This window comes from Lampetra planeri, chromosome 57 (genome assembly GCF_965212315.1).
Source record: "Lampetra planeri chromosome 57, kcLamPlan1.2.h2, whole genome shotgun sequence".
Lineage (NCBI taxonomy): Eukaryota > Metazoa > Chordata > Hyperoartia > Petromyzontiformes > Petromyzontidae > Lampetra > Lampetra planeri.
In genome coordinates, this window is record NC_136163.1 from 2,180,233 (window position 1) to 2,198,040 (window position 17,808).

Sequence of the window (17,808 nt, forward strand, 5' to 3'; positions counted from 1 at the left end):
GTGTGTGGTGATGTGTGTGTGGTGATCTGTGTGTGTGTGTGTGTGATGATCTGTGTGTGTGTGTGATGATCTGTGTGTGTGTGTGATGATCTGTGTGTGTGTGTGATGATCTGTGTGTGTGTGTGATGATCTGTGTGTGTGTGGTGATCTGTGTGTGTGATCTATGTGCGTGTGGTGATCTGTGTGTGTGATCTGTGTGTGTGTGTGATGATCTGTGTGTGTGTGTGATGATCTGTGTGTGTGTGATGATCTGTGTGTGTGTGGTGATCTGTGTGTGTGATCTATGTGCGTGTGGTGATCTGTGTGTGTGATCTGTGTGTGTGTGATGATCGGTGTGTGTGTGATGATCTGTGTGTGTGTGGTGATCTGTGTGTGTGATCTATGTGCGTGTGGTGATCTGTGTGTGTGATCTGTGTGTGTGTGATGATCGGTGTGTGTGTGATGATCTGTGTGTGTGTGATGATCTGTGTGTGTGTGTGTGATGATCGGTGTGTGTGTGATGATCTGTGTGTGTGTGATGATCTGTGTGTGTGTGGTGATCTGTGTGTGTGGTGATCTGTGTGTGTGTGGTGATCTGTGTGTGTGTGGTGATCTGTGTGTGTATGTGTGATCTGTGTGTGTGTGTGTGATCTGTGTGTGTGATGATCTGTGTGTGTGTGATGATCTGTGTGTGTGTATGTGTGATCTGTGTGTGTGTGTGTGTGTGATCTGTGTGTGTGGTGATCTGTGTGTGTGTGGTGATCTGTGTGTGTGTGGTGATCTGTGTGTGTGTATGTGTGATCTGTGTGTGTGTATGTGTGATCTGTGTGTGTGTGTGTGTGATCTGTGTGTGTGGTGATCTGTGTGTGTGTGGTGATCTGTGTGTGTGTGATGATCTGTGTGTGTGTGGTGATCTGTGTGTGTGTATGTGTGATCTGTGTGTGTGTGTGTGTGATCTGTGTGTGTGGTGATCTGTGTGTGTGTGGTGATCTGTGTGTGTATGTGTGTGTGATCTGTGTGTGTGTGTGATCTGTGTGTGTGTGGTGATCTGTGTGTGTGTGTGTAATCTGTGTGTGTGTGTGTGTGGTGATCTGTGTGTGTGGTGATCTGTGTGTGTGTGTGGTGATCTGTGTGTGTGGTGATCTGTGTGTGTGTGTGTGGTGATCTGTGTGTGTGGTGATCTGTGTGTGTGTGTGTGGTGATCTGTGTGTGTGTGATCTGTGTGTGTGATCTCTGTGTGTGTGATCTGTGTGTGTGTGTGGTGATCTGTGTGTGTGTGTGTGGTGATCTGTGTGTGTGGTGATCTGTGTGTGTGTGTGTGGTGATCTGTGTGTGTGTGATCTGTGTGTGTGTGTGTGGTGATCTGTGTGTGTGGTGATCTGTGTGTGTGTGTGTGGTGATCTGTGTGTGTGTGTGTGTGGTGATCTGTGTGTGTGTGATCTGTGTGTGTGATCTGTGTGTGTGTGATGATCGGTGTGTGTGTGTGTGATGATCGGTGTGTGTGTGATGATCTGTGTGTGTGTGATGATCTGTGTGTGTGTGGTGATCTGTGTGTGTATGTGTGTGTGATCTGTGTGTGTGTGTGTGATCTGTGTGTGTGGTGATCTGTGTGTGTGTGGTGATCTGTGTGTGTGTATGTGTGATCTGTGTGTGTGTGTGTGATCTGTGTGTGTGGTGATCTGTGTGTGTGTGGTGATCTGTGTGTGTATGTGTGTGTGATCTGTGTGTGTGTGTGATCTGTGTGTGTGGTGATCTGTGTGTGTGTGGTGATCTGTGTGTGTGTGGTGATCTGTGTGTGTGTGTGTGTGTAATCTGTGTGTGTGTGTGTGTGGTGATCTGTGTGTGTGGTGATCTGTGTGTGTGTGATCTGTGTGTGTGTGTGTGGTGATCTGTGTGTGTGGTGATCTGTGTGTGTGTGTGGTGATCTGTGTGTGTGTGTGGTGATCTGTGTGTGTGTGTGTGGTGATCTGTGTGTGTGGTGATCTGTGTGTGTGTGTGTGGTAATCTGTGTGTGTGTGTGTGGTGATCTGTGTGTGTGTGTGTGTGGTGATCTGTGTGTGTGTGATCTGTGTGTGTGTGTGTGATCTGTGTGTGTGGTGATCTGTGTGTGTGTGGTGATCTGTGTGTGTGTGTGTGGTGATCTGTGTGTGTGTGATCTGTGTGTGTGTGTGTGATCTGTGTGTGTGGTGATCTGTGTGTGTGTGTGTAATCTGTGTGTGTGTGGTGATCTGTGTGTGTGTGATCTGTGTGTGTGTGTGGTGATCTGTGTGTGTGGTGATCTGTGTGAGTGTGTGGTGATCTGTGTGTGTGTGTGTGTGGTGATCTGTGTGTGTGTGGTGATCTGTGTGTGTGTGTGTGTGTGGTGATCTGTGTGTGTGTGATCTGTGTGTGTGTGTGTGATCTGTGTGTGTGGTGATCTGTGTGTGTGTGTGTAATCTGTGTGTGTGTGTGTGTGGTGATCTGTGTGTGTGTGATCTGTGTGTGTGTGTGGTGATCTGTGTGTGTGGTGATCTGTGTGAGTGTGTGGTGATCTGTGTGTGTGTGTGTGTGTGTGATCTGTGTGTGTGATCTCTGTGTGTGTGATCTGTGTGTGTGTGTGGTGATCTGTGTGTGTGTGTGGTGATCTGTGTGTGTGGTGATCTGTGTGTGTGTGGTGATCTGTGTGTGTGTGTGGTGATCTGTGTGTGTGTGATCTGTGTGTGTGTGTGGTGATCTGTGTGTGTGGTGATCTGTGTGTGTGTGTGGTGATCTGTGTGTGTGTGATCTGTGTGTGTGTGTGTGTGATCTGTGTGTGTGGTGATCTGTGTGTGTGTGTGTGATCTGTGTGTGTGGTGATCTGTGTGTGTATGTGTGTGTGATCTGTGTGTGTGTGTGTGATCTGTGTGTGTGGTGATCTGTGTGTGTGTGGTGATCTGTGTGTGTGTATGTGTGATCTGTGTGTGTGTGTGTGTGATCTGTGTGTGTGTGTGTGATCTGTGTGTGTGGTGATCTGTGTGTGTGTGGTGATCTGTGTGTGTGTGTGTAATCTGTGTGTGTGTGTGTGTGGTGATCTGTGTGTGTGGTGATCTGTGTGTGTGTGTGTGTGGTGATCTGTGTGTGTGTGTGTGATCTGTGTGTGTGGTGATCTGTGTGTGTATGTGTGTGTGATCTGTGTGTGTGTGTGTGATCTGTGTGTGTGTGATCTGTGTGTGTGTGTGGTGATCTGTGTGTGTGGTGATCTGTGTGTGTGTGTGGTGATCTGTGTGTGTGTGTGGTGATCTGTGTGTGTGTGTGTGTGGTGATCTGTGTGTGTGGTGATCTGTGTGTGTGTGTGTGGTGATCTGTGTGTGTGTGTGTGGTGATCTGTGTGTGTGTGTGTGTGGTGATCTGTGTGTGTGTGATCTGTGTGTGTGTGTGTGATCTGTGTGTGTGGTGATCTGTGTGTGTGTGGTGATCTGTGTGTGTGTGTGTGTAATCTGTGTGTGTGTGTGTGGTGATCTGTGTGTGTGTGATCTGTGTGTGTGTGTGGTGATCTGTGTGTGTGGTGATCTGTGTGAGTGTGTGGTGATCTGTGTGTGTGTGTGTGTGATCTGTGTGTGTGATCTCTGTGTGTGTGATCTGTGTGTGTGTGTGGTGATCTGTGTGTGTGTGTGGTGATCTGTGTGTGTGGTGATCTGTGTGTGTGGTGATCTGTGTGTGTGTGTGTGTGGTGATCTGTGTGTGTGTGTGTGGTGATCTGTGTGTGTGTGTGTGGTGATCTGTGTGTGTGTGTGTGTGGTGATCTGTGTGTGTGTGATCTGTGTGTGTGTGTGGTGATCTGTGTGTGTGGTGATCTGTGTGTGTGTGTGGTGATCTGTGTGTGTGTGTGTGATCTGTGTGTGTGTGTGTGTGATCTGTGTGTGTGTGTGATCTGTGTGTGTGTGTAGTAATCTGTGTGTGTGTAATCTGTGTGTGTGGTGATCTGTGTGTGTGTGTGTGGTGATCTGTGTGTGTGTGTGGTGATCTGTGTGTGTGTGTGATCTGTGTGTGTGTGTGTGTGGTCTGTGTGTGTGGTGATCTGTGTGTGTGTGGTCTGTGTGTGTGGTGATGTGTGTGTGTGTGGTGATGTGTGTGTGGTGATGTGTGTGTGTGTGGTGATGTGTGTGTGGTGATGTGTGTGTGGTGATGTGTGTGTGTGTGTGGTGATGTGTGTGTGTGTGGTGATCTGTGTGTGTGTGTGATCTGTGTGAGTGTGTGGTGATCTGTGTGTGTGTGTGGTGATCTTTGTGTGTGTGGTGATGTGTGTGTGTGGTGATGTGTGTGTGTGTGGTGATGTGTGTGTGTGTGGTGATGTGTGTGTGTGTGGTGATGTGTGTGTGTGTGGTGATGTGTGTGTGTGTGGTGATGTGTGTGTGGTGATCTGTGTGTGTGTGTGTGGTGATGTGTGTGTGTGTGGTGATGTGTGTGTGTGTGGTGATGTGTGTGTGTGTGGTGATGTGTGTGTGTGGTGATGTGTGTGTGTGTGTGGTGATGTGTGTGTGGTGATGTGTGTGTGTGTGGTGATCTGTGTGTGTGTGTGATCTGTGTGTGTGTGGTGATCTGTGTGTGTGTGTGATCTGTGTGTGTGTGTGGTGATCTGTGTGTGTGTGTGGTGATCTGTGTGTGTGTGTGATCTGTGTGTGTGTGTGATCTGTGTGTGTGTGATCTGTGTGTGTGTGTGGTGATCTGTGTGTGTGTGTGGTGATCTGTGTGTGTGTGTGGTGATGTGTGTGTGTGGTGATCTGTGTGTGTGTGATCTATGTGTGTGTGTGTGATCTGTGTGTGTGGTGGTGATCTGTGTGTGTGTGTTATCTGTGTGTGTGTGTGGTGATCTGTGTGTGTGTGATCTGTGTGTGTGTGTGTGATCTCTGTGTGTGTGATCTGTGTGTGTGTGTGTGATGATCTCTGTGTGTGTGTGATCTGTGTGTGTGTGTGTGGTGATCTGTGTGTGTGTGTGATCTGTGTGTGTGTGTGTGTGATCTGTGTGTGTGTGATGATCTGTGTGTGTGTGTGTGATCTGTGTGTGTGTGATCTGTGTGTGTGTGTGATCTGTGTGTGTGTGTGTGATCTGTGTGTGTGTGTGATCTGTGTGTGTGTGTGATCTGTGTGTGTGTGGTGATCTGTGTGTGTGTGTGTGATCTGTGTGTGTGTGTGATCTGTGTGTGTGTGTGTGATCTGTGTGTGTGTGTGATCTGTGTGTGTGTGGTGATCTGTATGTGTGGTGATCTGTGTGTGGTGGTGATCTGTGTGTGTGTGTGATCTGTGTGTGTGTGATCTGTGTGTGTGTGATCTGTGTGTGTGTGTGGTGATCTGTGTGTGTGTGATCTGTGTGTGTGGTGGTGATCTGTGTGTGTGTGTGATCTGTGTGTGTGTGATCTGTGTGTGTGTGATCTGTGTGTGTGTGTGGTGATCTGTGTGTGTGTGATCTGTGTGTGTGATCTGTGTGTGTGTGTGGTGATCTGTGTGTGTGTGATCTGTGTGTGTGTGATCTGTGTGTGTGTGATCTGTGTGTGTGTGTGGTGATCTGTGTGTGTGTGATCTGTGTGTGTGTGATCTAATAGTGTATTGTATTACATCGCTCTGTTTTTTCTTGTTTTACCTTTTCCTGTTTCATTGTACATAATGGCAGAGATTAGGGATTAATGAAGTACAACCATAACCACAATAATATAAACATAAATCTATTTTATTGCAATATATTGGGGGGACATTTTGAGCATATTTGAATATTGGGGGGAATTATAATATATATATTTTGGGGAATGTGTCCCCCCCAATATATATTATAATTACGGCCTCGGTGTAAACATCGTCACTAGGGAGACAAATGCGGCCGGGCGTGGTGCTGGCCACCCACCCCCTCGTGTGCCTTCATATGTGCTCGCTAACAGCACTTGCCCCAACAGGCTGCTAAGGCTATACGGGGAAACTTTGTCTGCGTAGGTGCTACTGGCTAACAGCACTTGCCCCAACAGTCTGTTAAGGCTACACGGGCGAACTTTGTCTTTATTTAGGTGCAAATGGCTAACAGCACTTGCCCCAACAGTCTGCTAAGGCTACACGGGGAAACTTTGTCTTTGTTTAGGTGCGAATGGCTAACAGCACTTGCCCCAACTGTTAAGGCTATATGGGGGAACTTTGTCTGTGTAGATGCTAATGGCTAACAGCACTTGCCCCAACAGTCTGTTAAGGCTATACGGGGGAACTTTGTCTTTGTTTAGGTGCGAATGGCTAACAGCACTTGCTCCAACAGTCTGTTAAGGCTACACGGGGGAACTTTGTCTTTATTTAGGTGCAAATGGCTTCCAGCATTTGCCCCAACAGTCTGTTAAGGCTACACGGGGGAACTTTGTCTGTGTAGGTGCAAATGGCTAACAGCACTTGCCCCAACAGTCTGCTAAGGCTACACGAGGGAACTTTGTCTTTATTTAGGTGCTAATGGCTAACAGCACTTGCCCCAACAGTCTGCTAAGGCTACACGGGCGAACTTTGTCTTTATTTAGGTGCTACTGGTTAACAGCACTTGCCCCAACAGTCTGTTAAGGCTACACGGGGGAACTTTGTCTGTGTAGGTGCTACTGGCTAACAGCACTTGCCCCAACAGTCTGTTAAGGCTACACGGGCGAACTTTGTCTTTATTTAGGTGCAAATGGCTAACAGCACTTGCCCCAACAGTCTGCTAAGGCTACACGGGGAAACTTTGTCTTTGTTTAGGTGCGAATGGCTAACAGCACTTGCCCCAACTGTTAAGGCTATATGGGGGAACTTTGTCTGTGTAGATGCTAATGGCTAACAGCACTTGCCCCAACAGTCTGTTAAGGCTATACGGGGGAACTTTGTCTTTGTTTAGGTGCGAATGGCTAACAGCACTTGCTCCAATAGTCTGTTAAGGCTACACGGGGGAACTTTGTCTTTATTTAGGTGCAAATGGCTTACAGCATTTGCCCCAACAGTCTGTTAAGGCTACACGGGCGAACTTTGTCTGTGTAGGTGCTAATGGCTAACAGCACTTGCTCCAACAGTCTGTTAAGGCTACACGGGGGGCCTTTGTCTGTGTAGGTGCTATGGTTAACAGCATTTGCCCCAACAGTCTGTTAAGCAAGTGCAAGATACGGGGAGCGGTGGCGCAGTGGTTAGCGCACTGCGCTCCACTTCCGAGACGAGACCTCGTGCTCAGGATCTTTATCCACCGGGCGTGACCACCACCCCGGCGAACATCAGTGGCGAAATGTTTAACCGGTGCTCGACCGCCCGATACATCTTCCAATTGAATGACCACGTTCGCGCATAAAAGCAGCAGCAACAGCAACAACAATAAGAATAAACACTGCTCATAAATCAACTGCGCGCTGCGTTAACGAGATAATGATTGATGGCGCTGCTAGTCTGAGCAGGTCGAGATTTTTTTGTTTTAATGAAGTCTGTTTAATCATTGGCGGCTCGCAGTGTGTGTGGAGGTCTCTGTTGTGTGGGGGAGCGGTGGTGCAGCGGTCAGCGCGCTGCGCTTCGAACCCGGCGACCCGCGGTCGATTTCCGCTCAACACCCAGCGACGATTATTTGAACCGGTCCCGGGCCACCAGCTAGGTCGACTCGGCCTCAAATGAGTATATGGTGCGGTGTGCAAGCATCGCCACTGGGGAGACAAAGGCGGCCGGGCGTGGTGCTGACCACCCACCCATTCGTGTGTCATTTTGGCCTTCGTAGGTGCTCGCTAACAGCACTTGCCCCAACAGTATGTTACAGCTACACGGAGGAACTTTGTCTTTGTTTAAGAGATACTCGATAACAGCACTTGCCCCAACTGTCTGTCAAGGCTACACGGAGGAAATTTGTCTTTGTTAAGGTGCTACTCGCTAACAGCACTTGCCCCCAACTGTCTGTTAAGGCTACACACACAGAGACCCATAGACTCACACGTAGACTCGTAGACTCACACGGAGACCCGTAGACTCACACGGAGACCCGCAGACTCACACAGAGACCCATAGACTCACACAGAGATCCGTAGACTCACACAGAGACCCATAGACTCACACACAGACCAGTTGACTCACACAGAGACCCATAGACTCACACGTAGACTCGTAGACTCACATGGAGACACATAGACTCACAAAGAGACCCGTAGGCTCATAGACTCCCACAGAGCCCGCAGACTCACACAGAGACCCGTAGACTCACACAGAGACCAGTAGACTCACACAGAGTCCCGAAGACTCATCGACTCACATACAGACACGTAGACTCACACAGAGACCAGTAGACTCATAGACTCCCACAGTGCCCGCAGACTCACACAAATACCACAAACTCACACAGAGGCCCGTAGACTCCCACAGAGACCCGTAGACTCACATAGAGACCCGAAGACTCACACAGAGATCCGTAGGCTCACATAGAAACCCATAGACTCACACAGAGACTAGTAGACTCACATAGAGACCCGTAGACTCATAGACTCCCACAGAGTCCGCAGACTCACACAGAGACCCATAGACTCACACAGAGACTAGTAGACTCATAGGCTCACACAGAGACCTGTAGACTCACGCAGAGACCCATAGACTCACACAGAGACTAGTAGACTCATAGGCTCACACAGAGACCCACAGGCTCATATAGAGACCTATAGAGTCACACGGTGACCTATAGAGTCGCACGGATACCTATAAGGTCACACGGAGACCTATTGGGTCACACGAGATCTATAGACTTACACGGTTACCTATAGGGTCACACGGCGACCTAAAGGGTCACTCACCGGGGCCGGCTTTAGGGACACAAAGGCGACTCCACTCCTGCTCCTGACGCCTCGTGGCGTGACCCGACCTGGAGACGCGACGCGGGGAGTTGCCGCCCTGCGCCTGGCCTCGGCCGTTGCGAAAAAAAAAAACCCTCGGCAGAGGTCACAACCAGGTACCCGATACCCGTACCCTACCCGATACCCGTAGCCGTTTGCGACCCTGGTGCGGCCGGCCACGGGTACGGGTAGGCCGTGAGTCACTGGTGAGTAACCGTTTGTCACTCATTTCGGGTAGGGTACGGGTACGGATAGGGAACGGGTACGGGTACCCATTTGCGACCCTGGTGCGGCCGGGTACGGGTAAGGAATCAAAACCCGTTTGCGACCTCTGACCCTCGGCAAGGAGTCGGTCCCCCCGACAGCCGTCCACTCTGTCGCCTTGTCGCCCCCTTGTCTCCACCGCGCAGCGGAGTGAGCCTGTTCGTGATGCTCACCGGGACGCTGCCGTTCACCGTGGAGCCCTTCAACATCAGAGCGCTGCTCACCAAGATCCTCACCGACAGCATGAACCCCATACCCGCTCACCTGTCCGCAGGTAACACTCGCGAGCGCGTCCGTCCACCTCCGCCGGTTTAAGGCCGAGTCGACCTAGGGGAGGGAGGTGGTGGTGGTGCGCACGGTGGGTGATTTGTACGTTTGATTTTTAACGATGTCGTCGATCGTTCAACTTTAACGTGCAATTAATTGTGTTGAGGGGTCTGCGTGTCGTCTTGGTGCAACCTGGGACTGTTTTTTTGCTGTTTTACTGCCTGTGCCAAGATAAATTAAGGGACGCCACGGCAGCTACGAGATGTTAACTACCTCGCCTGGTGTACAGGAGGTCGTGCGTTCGATCCCGACCCTGACGCCTGCTTCTGTATATATGGAGTTTGCGTGTCTCTTTCTCTCTCATCATCATCACGGTGGCTAGGAGATGTTAACTACCTCGCCTGTTGTACAGGAGGTCGTGCGTTCGATCCCGACCCTGACGCCTGCTTCTGTATATATGGAGTTTGCGTGTCTCTTTCTCTCTCATCATCATCACGGTAGCTACGAGATGTTAACTACCTCGCCTGGTGTACAGGAGGTCGTGCGTTCGATCCCGACCCTGACGCCTGCTTCTGTATATATGGAGTTTGCGTGTCTCTTTCTCTCTCATCATCATCACGGTGGCTAGGAGATGTTAACTACCTCGCCTGGTACGCAGGAGGTCGTGGGTTCGATCCCGACCCTGACGCCTGCTGCTGTATATTTGGGGTTTGCGTGTCTCTTTCTCTCTCATCATCATCACGGTGGCTAGGAGATGTTAACTATCTCGCCTGGTGTACAGGAGGTCGTGGGTTTGATCCAGACCCTGACGCCTGCTGCTGTATATTTGGTGTTTGTGTGTCTCTCTCTCCACGTGGTCGCGTGGATTTTTTCTCTGGGTCCTCCGGGTTTTCCCCTCCATGTTTAGATAAATGTCAATAAATGTGCACGTGATACACCACTTTGTTGAGCTATCATTTGTGGCCCAATCCACGCGAAGATGTTGCTCTTGTTGTTGTTGTTGATGTTCACTCAGAGATGGGAATGTTGTTGATATTGTTGTTGATGGCCACTCAGAGATGGGGATGTTGTTGTTGATGTCCAGTCAGAGATGTTGATATTGTTGTTAACTCGAAGATGGTGTTGTTGATGTTGTTGTTGATGTTGTTGTTGTCGATGTTGTTGTTGATGTCCACTCAGACGCTGTCCGCTTCACGAAGTCGCTGCTCAATCCGGACCCTGCACTGCGGCCCTCGGCCCGCGAGGCCCTCAAGGACGCCTGGCTCCACCAAGACACTCCACCCCCCCAGTGTCCACCCTCCAGGTACCCACCAAGACACTCCACCCCCAGAGTCCACCCACCAAGACACTCCACCCCCCCAGAGTCCACCCTCCAGGTACCCACCAAGACACTCCACCCCCCAGAGTCTACCCACCAGGACACTCCACCCCCAGTGTCCACCCTCCAGGTACCCACCATAACACTCCACCCCGAGTCCACCATCCCCAAACTGGGACACGTTGATTAATTCATTGTCACCAGCTTACGATGAAGATTAATTTTTGTTGTATTATACGCACCCACGGATTCCTAATGCGAGGGTCAAAAGCCCTACCCTACCCCCCACCCCCCCCCCCCACATTAGAGGTCAAACTCCGCACTATGCCACCGATGCGCCACTACTCCTCGAGCCTTTTGCGATCCTCGCTCCTGGCTGCGTCTTCCACGTCGGTCGTCGTTCCGAGCTGTTCCCCCTCTTGTGTGCCAACGGGAATGCCCGCTGTGCTCTGTTGCTCGGGGTGGTTGTTGTTATTGTTGTTATTGTTGTCGTCGACGTCGTCGTTGTTGTTGTTGTTCTCTCTCCTTCCGTTCTTAGGCCGGAGCCTCTGGATGCCCACGTGCTCCGCATCATGGCCGACTCGATGGGCGTGTGGCCCGCAGAGGTGGCAGCAGCGGTGTCAGCCAATCAGAGCGGGGCGTTGCTCACGACCTACTTCCTGCTGTGCCAGAGGGAGCGTCGGAGGGCGAGGGTACAGTCCAACTCCCGTTGTCTCCTTTATGATGATGATGATAATAGTATTGTGCGTGCACATTATGTTTGTTGATTGTCCAATGAATAACCCAACCAGTAATTGATATCCATTCTAATTTGTATTACTACATTAAGTCCCCCCCCCCCCCCTCTGGCCTTCGCACCTGATTGGCTTACAGGTGACGACATCACATTTATACCCCCCGTCGTCTGTTGAAGACCAAAACAGGAAGAGGATTTCTCCACAACTCTCTGACTGTTGCCTGATGAGGCTGGTTGTTGTTGTAATTACCGGCGAAACGTCACAGTACTCGAATTGTAAATGTAGTGGGTTTACTCTCCAGCACACAACCGGTTAGTGCTGTACTAGTATACTACACTATACACTACACTATAATAGTAAACGTTGTGAGTTTACTCTCCAACACACAACCAGTTAGTGCTGTACTAGTAACGAATTGTAAATATTGTAGTGAGATTACTCTCCAACACACAACCGGTTAGTGCTGAAATAGTATACTATACTATACACTACACTAGAATTGTAGATGTAGTGGGTTTACTCTCCAACACACAACCGGTTAGTGCTGAAATAGTTAACTAGTTGGCACGTTTTATTTACTGCCCTGTCACGTCTGTCACGTGGAGTTGACGACAATGACCATTCGTGACGTTGACCCAGATGTGCCTGTCAATCCCTTAGTGGAGAAAGATGGTAAACTACCATTCTTAGATGTTCTGTTTGAGAGGAGACCTGACGGATCCTTGGGACATTGTGTCTACAGGAAAGCCACCCACACAGATTCCTACTTGAAACCCGATTCACACCACCACCCATCTTAAAAGAATTATCTCATCAAAACGCTATACCACAGAGCTCATGGCATTTCTGACTAACACCACCTGGCCAGTGAATTAAGACATGTACATCGGGCCCTCAGGATGAACGGATACTCTGACCGCACCATCCGCCAAGCTGTTTCTCCCACCATACAGAAACAGCCACATGAAACTCCGATCAAACTATCACGTTACCATACATAGCAGGCGTGACCAAAAAGATCTCCAAAATTCTAAACAAACGTAAGATTCAAGTCCGATTCAGTACAGTGCATAAAATCCGTGACCTAAGTCCATTTGTGAAAGATGTCATTCCTGACTTACAATACCCTGGAGTCTAGAAACTGAGTTGCAGTTGTGGTGATTGCTACATTGGAGAAACGAAACGTCATATCTCTGATCGTGTCCGCGAGCACAAGTCAGATCTGAAACACGTCAAAACTGATTCTTCCGCCGTTGCCGATCATTGCTACAACGCTGTGGGCTCTCATGAAATTGTCTTTTCCGAGACTACGGTGCTCTGCAAGCCTCCTGGCTACCATCAAAGGTTTGTACACGAGGCCATCCAGATATACAAACACAGACATAATTTCAACCGTGATGATGGGTACAAACTTAGTAATCATTGGAAAGATGTTATTAATCATGCAAAAAAGATTTAACTACACATATTTGGAGCATTCCTGGCAGCGATTTCAGCCGCACCACCCCTACATAATAATAGGCTCAGTCAACCATTCTACACAACAAAGACTCATTTCCTGGCAGCGATTTCAGCCGCATCATCTTTACATAACAAAAAAAGGCTCAGTCCCTTTTACACGCACCTTTACATCATCCGCACCTAGTTTACACAACAAAGGCCCATTCCTAACAGCGTGTTTCAGCCGCACCGAACCTCACAAAAATAATATTCAGGGCCTACCTTGGCTCCTCCCACCCTCAACCAATATATATACAAATACTGTGTTCTTGGAATTTCTCTCACTCGATACAGCTATCGTGCTGTGACGGTTCCACCTGAAGACGGAATATTTGATATCTCAAAAACCTGATGTGATAGACAAAAACTGATGCCAGATTTGGAATCAGTACCCCAATATTACGTTAAACCCGTTGGAATACCTTATGCCAGAAAAAGTGTGTTGACCAGTGTAATCAAGCACGAGACCTCCCGCTATTAATGCGTGTTCTTGCAGACTGAGAAAACGGTGAAGAAGACGCTCTTTGATGGCTACCCCCTCGATCGGGAGGGACCCCGCGCCGTTGACCCTGGAGGACCCTCCCAGCCAATCACAGAGCGGCCACGTGCGCCCAGCAGCCAATCGGGCGGCAGGAACGAAATTCAAACTGAGCACCTAGTGGCCGTTGACGCAGACAGAGGTGACGACGTGCGAGAGAGACAAGAGTTGCACGTTTTCAATGTTTTCATGTCAATTATATAAAAAAAATCAGTCAACGTTACATATTTTTTTAGTGACGTTTTATTTTTCGATTTAAAGCTTTCGTGACTGCAGGGATTCATATTCTTGGTTCTTTCGGTAAAGTCACGTAGAAGGGAAGTAATAAAATAATAAATAATAAAACAATTAAATTATCACGACGTTTCGATTGCAACACAAGCAATCATCATCAGGTGTGAAAACCACAGCACCGCCACTTTTTTAAAAAATTCTTGCTGTTGTTTTCACACCTGATGACGAGGGGGGGGGGGTCAAAATCGTCCAAAATCGCGTGACGTCATTTATGGACGGCCCCTTTAACAAAAAACGCGATATAAGATCCTAGATAAGATCGACAAGAATAACTACAACAACTCCGCGTCGGATTCTACTACCCGGTCGCTTCCGATCGTTCGCACCGCGTCCTACGACAGAACCTCATCCTGCGTCTTCCCATCTCTTTTCTTCCACGCGAACACATTGTCCTGCGGAGGGAGCTGGTAGGAACGTTGGGTTGCTCGGTCAATGGCCAGGGTCAACGGCGGCGTGGTGTATTCCGCAAATATGGCCGACTGTGAGTGTGGGCACAAGCCGGCGTGAGTAGGTCAAACGTTGAGTTTTATAAGGGCACCACGGGGTGACCAGCCCCTCCCCACCCAGCCCCACCCTTCCCACCCCCCACCCAGCCCCACCCTCCCCACCCAGCCCAGCCCCTCCCCACCCTCCCCACCCAGCCCCTCCCCACCCTCCCCACCCAGCCCCTCCCCACCATCCCCTCCCCACCCAGCCCCTCCCCACCCAGCCCCTCCCTATACGACGGACGGACGGACACAATAATCCCTTGTGTGCTGGTGGAACCAGTGGGCTCCGTTCATCATGTCGCTTTTTTACCATCCTTTTATGATGTTTCTTCTAAATCCCTAAGCAAGCTTGAACATTACAGTAATAGAAAAAAAGGAACCAGTGGGCTCCTACCAGTAAAAGCCCGCCGCGTTGAGCTATCACTTGTAGTGGATCCTACAAGAGGAGCTAGGTAGCAGCGCACACCTGGCAACGTCAAATAAAGATCAGCTTCCGTGGCTTTCGTTCTCGAACTGCACGGAGGTGTTTACACTATGAGATCTCTTTTACCAGTGGCAAAATATAGTCGACTATATTTTGCCACTGGTAAAAGAGATCTCATAGTGTAAATGCTTACCCCGAGCTCTCAATACTCTGATATTGCACTGTGTTTGAGTTGTACGCCTTCTGGTGTCATCTGGTCCAAGAAAGCCGTCTCGGGTGTGGACCAATCAACTTCAAGGACAGTGCATATTATCATTATCAGAGTTGCTTCTTTTTGTTTGCTTTTTGGACTACTTGTGTTGTGGTTATTGCAAACATGATGCCTTGAATAAAGGTGTCAGTTTTGTACCAGTTTAAAAGGGTAAAAACCTACGACTAAGCACGGAGGTGGTTATCGCGGATAAACTCGGGACAGGAAACAAACATCCAGGGCGATTTAAAAAAAAAATGTTCACGCTTCTGAGAATTTGCACCGATACCACCAAGAAATGTGCCCCCCCCACCCCCGTGCCCTGGTGATCACCTGGAGAAGATTCCAGGGAACGCGTTGACAACGCAAGTGGGAGAGCCTCTTTGAACATACATTTTGTTATCATGTCACAGTGTATTATCCGTTCTTTTTCCATCAAAAACTATAGTCCCATATAAGTGTTAACATTTTTTAAGCACCCTGTGTGTGTGTATATACATACCTGTCAACCCCTTATCAGTATCCCCTACCTTATTATAGACCAATTCAGACCGCATTGGTCACCCCGTGCCACTATAAATCTCAACGTTCATCCTGCAAAGTCCCATCACGAGGGAGAAACACAAACAAAAAAACATATTTTTTGTTGTTGTCAGTATTGAAGCGGCTGTACGCTGTCTGGATCTGAAAACTCAATTTCCCCGTACAAGAATACGGGGCGAGCCGTATGGGTTGACAAGGTACGGTGTATATAAACACAAAACGATTAAACTTTCGATTTAAAGCTTTCGTGACTGCAGGGATTCATCTTCTTGGTTCTTTCGGTAAAGTCACGTAGAAGGGAAATAATAAAATAATAAAAATAAAACATAATAAAATAATTCTCACGACGTTTCGGCCACAACGCAAGCAGCCGTCCTCAGGTGATGAACAGGTCTGAACAGGTCTTTCAGACGCTGTTGTGGCCGAAACGTCGTGAGAATTATTTTATTGTTTTATTTTTATTATTTTATTACTTCCCTTCTACGTGACTTTACCGAAAGAACCAAGAAGATTAAACTTTCACTAACAACAACAAAAACCCCACAAAGGTGGCAAATATCCTGCTGTCAACAACAACAACAAACATCCCCACCTCCCCCCCCCCCCAACAAACTCATTTCACAGGTGACCGTGAAAACCCGCTTCCACATCCCGACCGGGGCGAACAAGGAGGAGAAATCCGAGGCAGCGGCGGCGGAGAAATCCGCGGAATCCCCGCGGGAATCGTGGCAGCCCCAATGATCTACAGACGAATGTCGACCACCAAAGCGGCCGAGAGGCAGCCGCTAAATCGGCAGCGCCGACTAACGAGAGCGACCCAGGTGAGGTGGCCAAACCACTGGCCCGTGTCTCTGTCCATCCATCCGGCCGTCCGTAACTTGAAATTGACGTTGACTCTCGTACAACTGACTCTGATGTGCGTGCTCAGTATTCCCTCTATTTAAAGCTTTCGTGACTGCAGGGATTCATCTTCTTGGTTCTTTCGGTAAAGTCACGTAGAAGGGAAGTAATAAAATAATAAAAATAAAACATAATAAAATAAAATAATTCTCACGACGTTTCGGCTACAACACAAGCAGCCGTCTTCAGGTGATTATTACTTCCCTTCTACGTGACTTTACCGAAAGAACCAAGAAGACAGTATTCCCTCGTTATTCGCGGGGCTTGGCTCTCAGCGGCGAATCACATCGATAGAGAGAGCGAGAGATGAAATAGCTCCTCCAGACTTGCACTAAACCCTCTTACGTGATACAGCAAGCGTGCTGTGACGGTTCCACCTGAAGACGGAAGCTTGTGTTGCCTCCGAAACGTCGTGATTTTTATTTCATTTTTTATTTTACTTTTATTAATTTTAATTTTTTACCTACGTGACTTTACCGAAAAAAACCTAAGAATATGAATCCTTGCAGTCACGAAAGCTTCAAATCTAGAATCAACCCATAGACTTCTTCTTGGTTCTGTCGGTAAAGTCACGTAGAAGGGAAGTAATAAAATAATAAAAACAAAACATAATAAAATAATTCTCACGACGTTTCGGCCACAACGCAAGCAGCCGCCCTCAGGTGAAGGACGGCTGCTTGCGTTGTGGCCGAAACGTCGTGAGAATTATTTTATTATGTTTTGTTTTTATTATTTTATTACTTCCCTTCTACGTGACTTTACCGAAAGAACCAAGAAGATGAATCCTTGCAGTCACGAAAGCTTCAAATCTAGAATCAACCCATAGACATGTACAGATCCCATCGACTCACAAAACAGACTCGTAGACGCACACCATGTCAACCCATACAGTTTGCCCCGTATTCTTGTACAGGGAAATTTAAGTTTTCAGGTTCATACGGCATACAGACGTTTCAATACGGGCACATTTTTGTATACCCATTTGTGTGTGTTTCTCTCTTGTGATGCGACTTTGTGGGGTGAACGTTGAAATGTATAAGGGGCACGTGGTGACCAATCACGTCTGAATTGGTCTGTCATACAGTAGGCACTGATAAGAGGTTGAAAGGTATAATATAGTACAGAGACCCACATAGATCCACAGAGACCAATAGAGATACATAGAGACCCATAGAGATTGATAGAGACACAGAGAGATACATAAATAACACATAGAGATACATAGATACAGCATACCTGTCAAACCATATCGTTTACCCCGTATTCTTGTTCAGGAAAAATCAATTTTCACGTCCGTACGGCGTACAGCCGTTTCAAGATGGGAAACCAAAATAATAACCCAAAAAACCTCTATTATGGAATAAAAAATGTTTTTTGTGTTTCTCCCTCGTGATGGGACTTTGTCGGATGAACGTTGAGATCCATAGGGGGCACGGGGTGACCAATAAGGTCTGAATTAACCTGTAATAAGGTAGAGGGTACTGATAAGGGGTTGACAGGGATGGTAA

At 48.3% G+C, this 17,808-nt stretch overlaps 1 protein-coding gene across 1 annotated transcript in view; it reads left to right on the forward strand.

Moving 5' to 3' along the window:
• Nucleotides 1-17,808, forward strand: part of HUNK (hormonally up-regulated Neu-associated kinase) — a 45,592-nt gene that overhangs the window by 27,375 nt on the left and 409 nt on the right. The window contains exons 6-10 of the mRNA XM_078618318.1: nt 9,188-9,315; nt 10,488-10,611; nt 11,165-11,318; nt 13,360-13,543; nt 16,025-16,221. Coding sequence (XP_078474444.1) covers nt 9,188-9,315; nt 10,488-10,611; nt 11,165-11,318; nt 13,360-13,543; nt 16,025-16,221 — 787 coding nt within the window. The remainder of the gene's footprint in view (nt 1-9,187; nt 9,316-10,487; nt 10,612-11,164; nt 11,319-13,359; nt 13,544-16,024; nt 16,222-17,808) is intronic.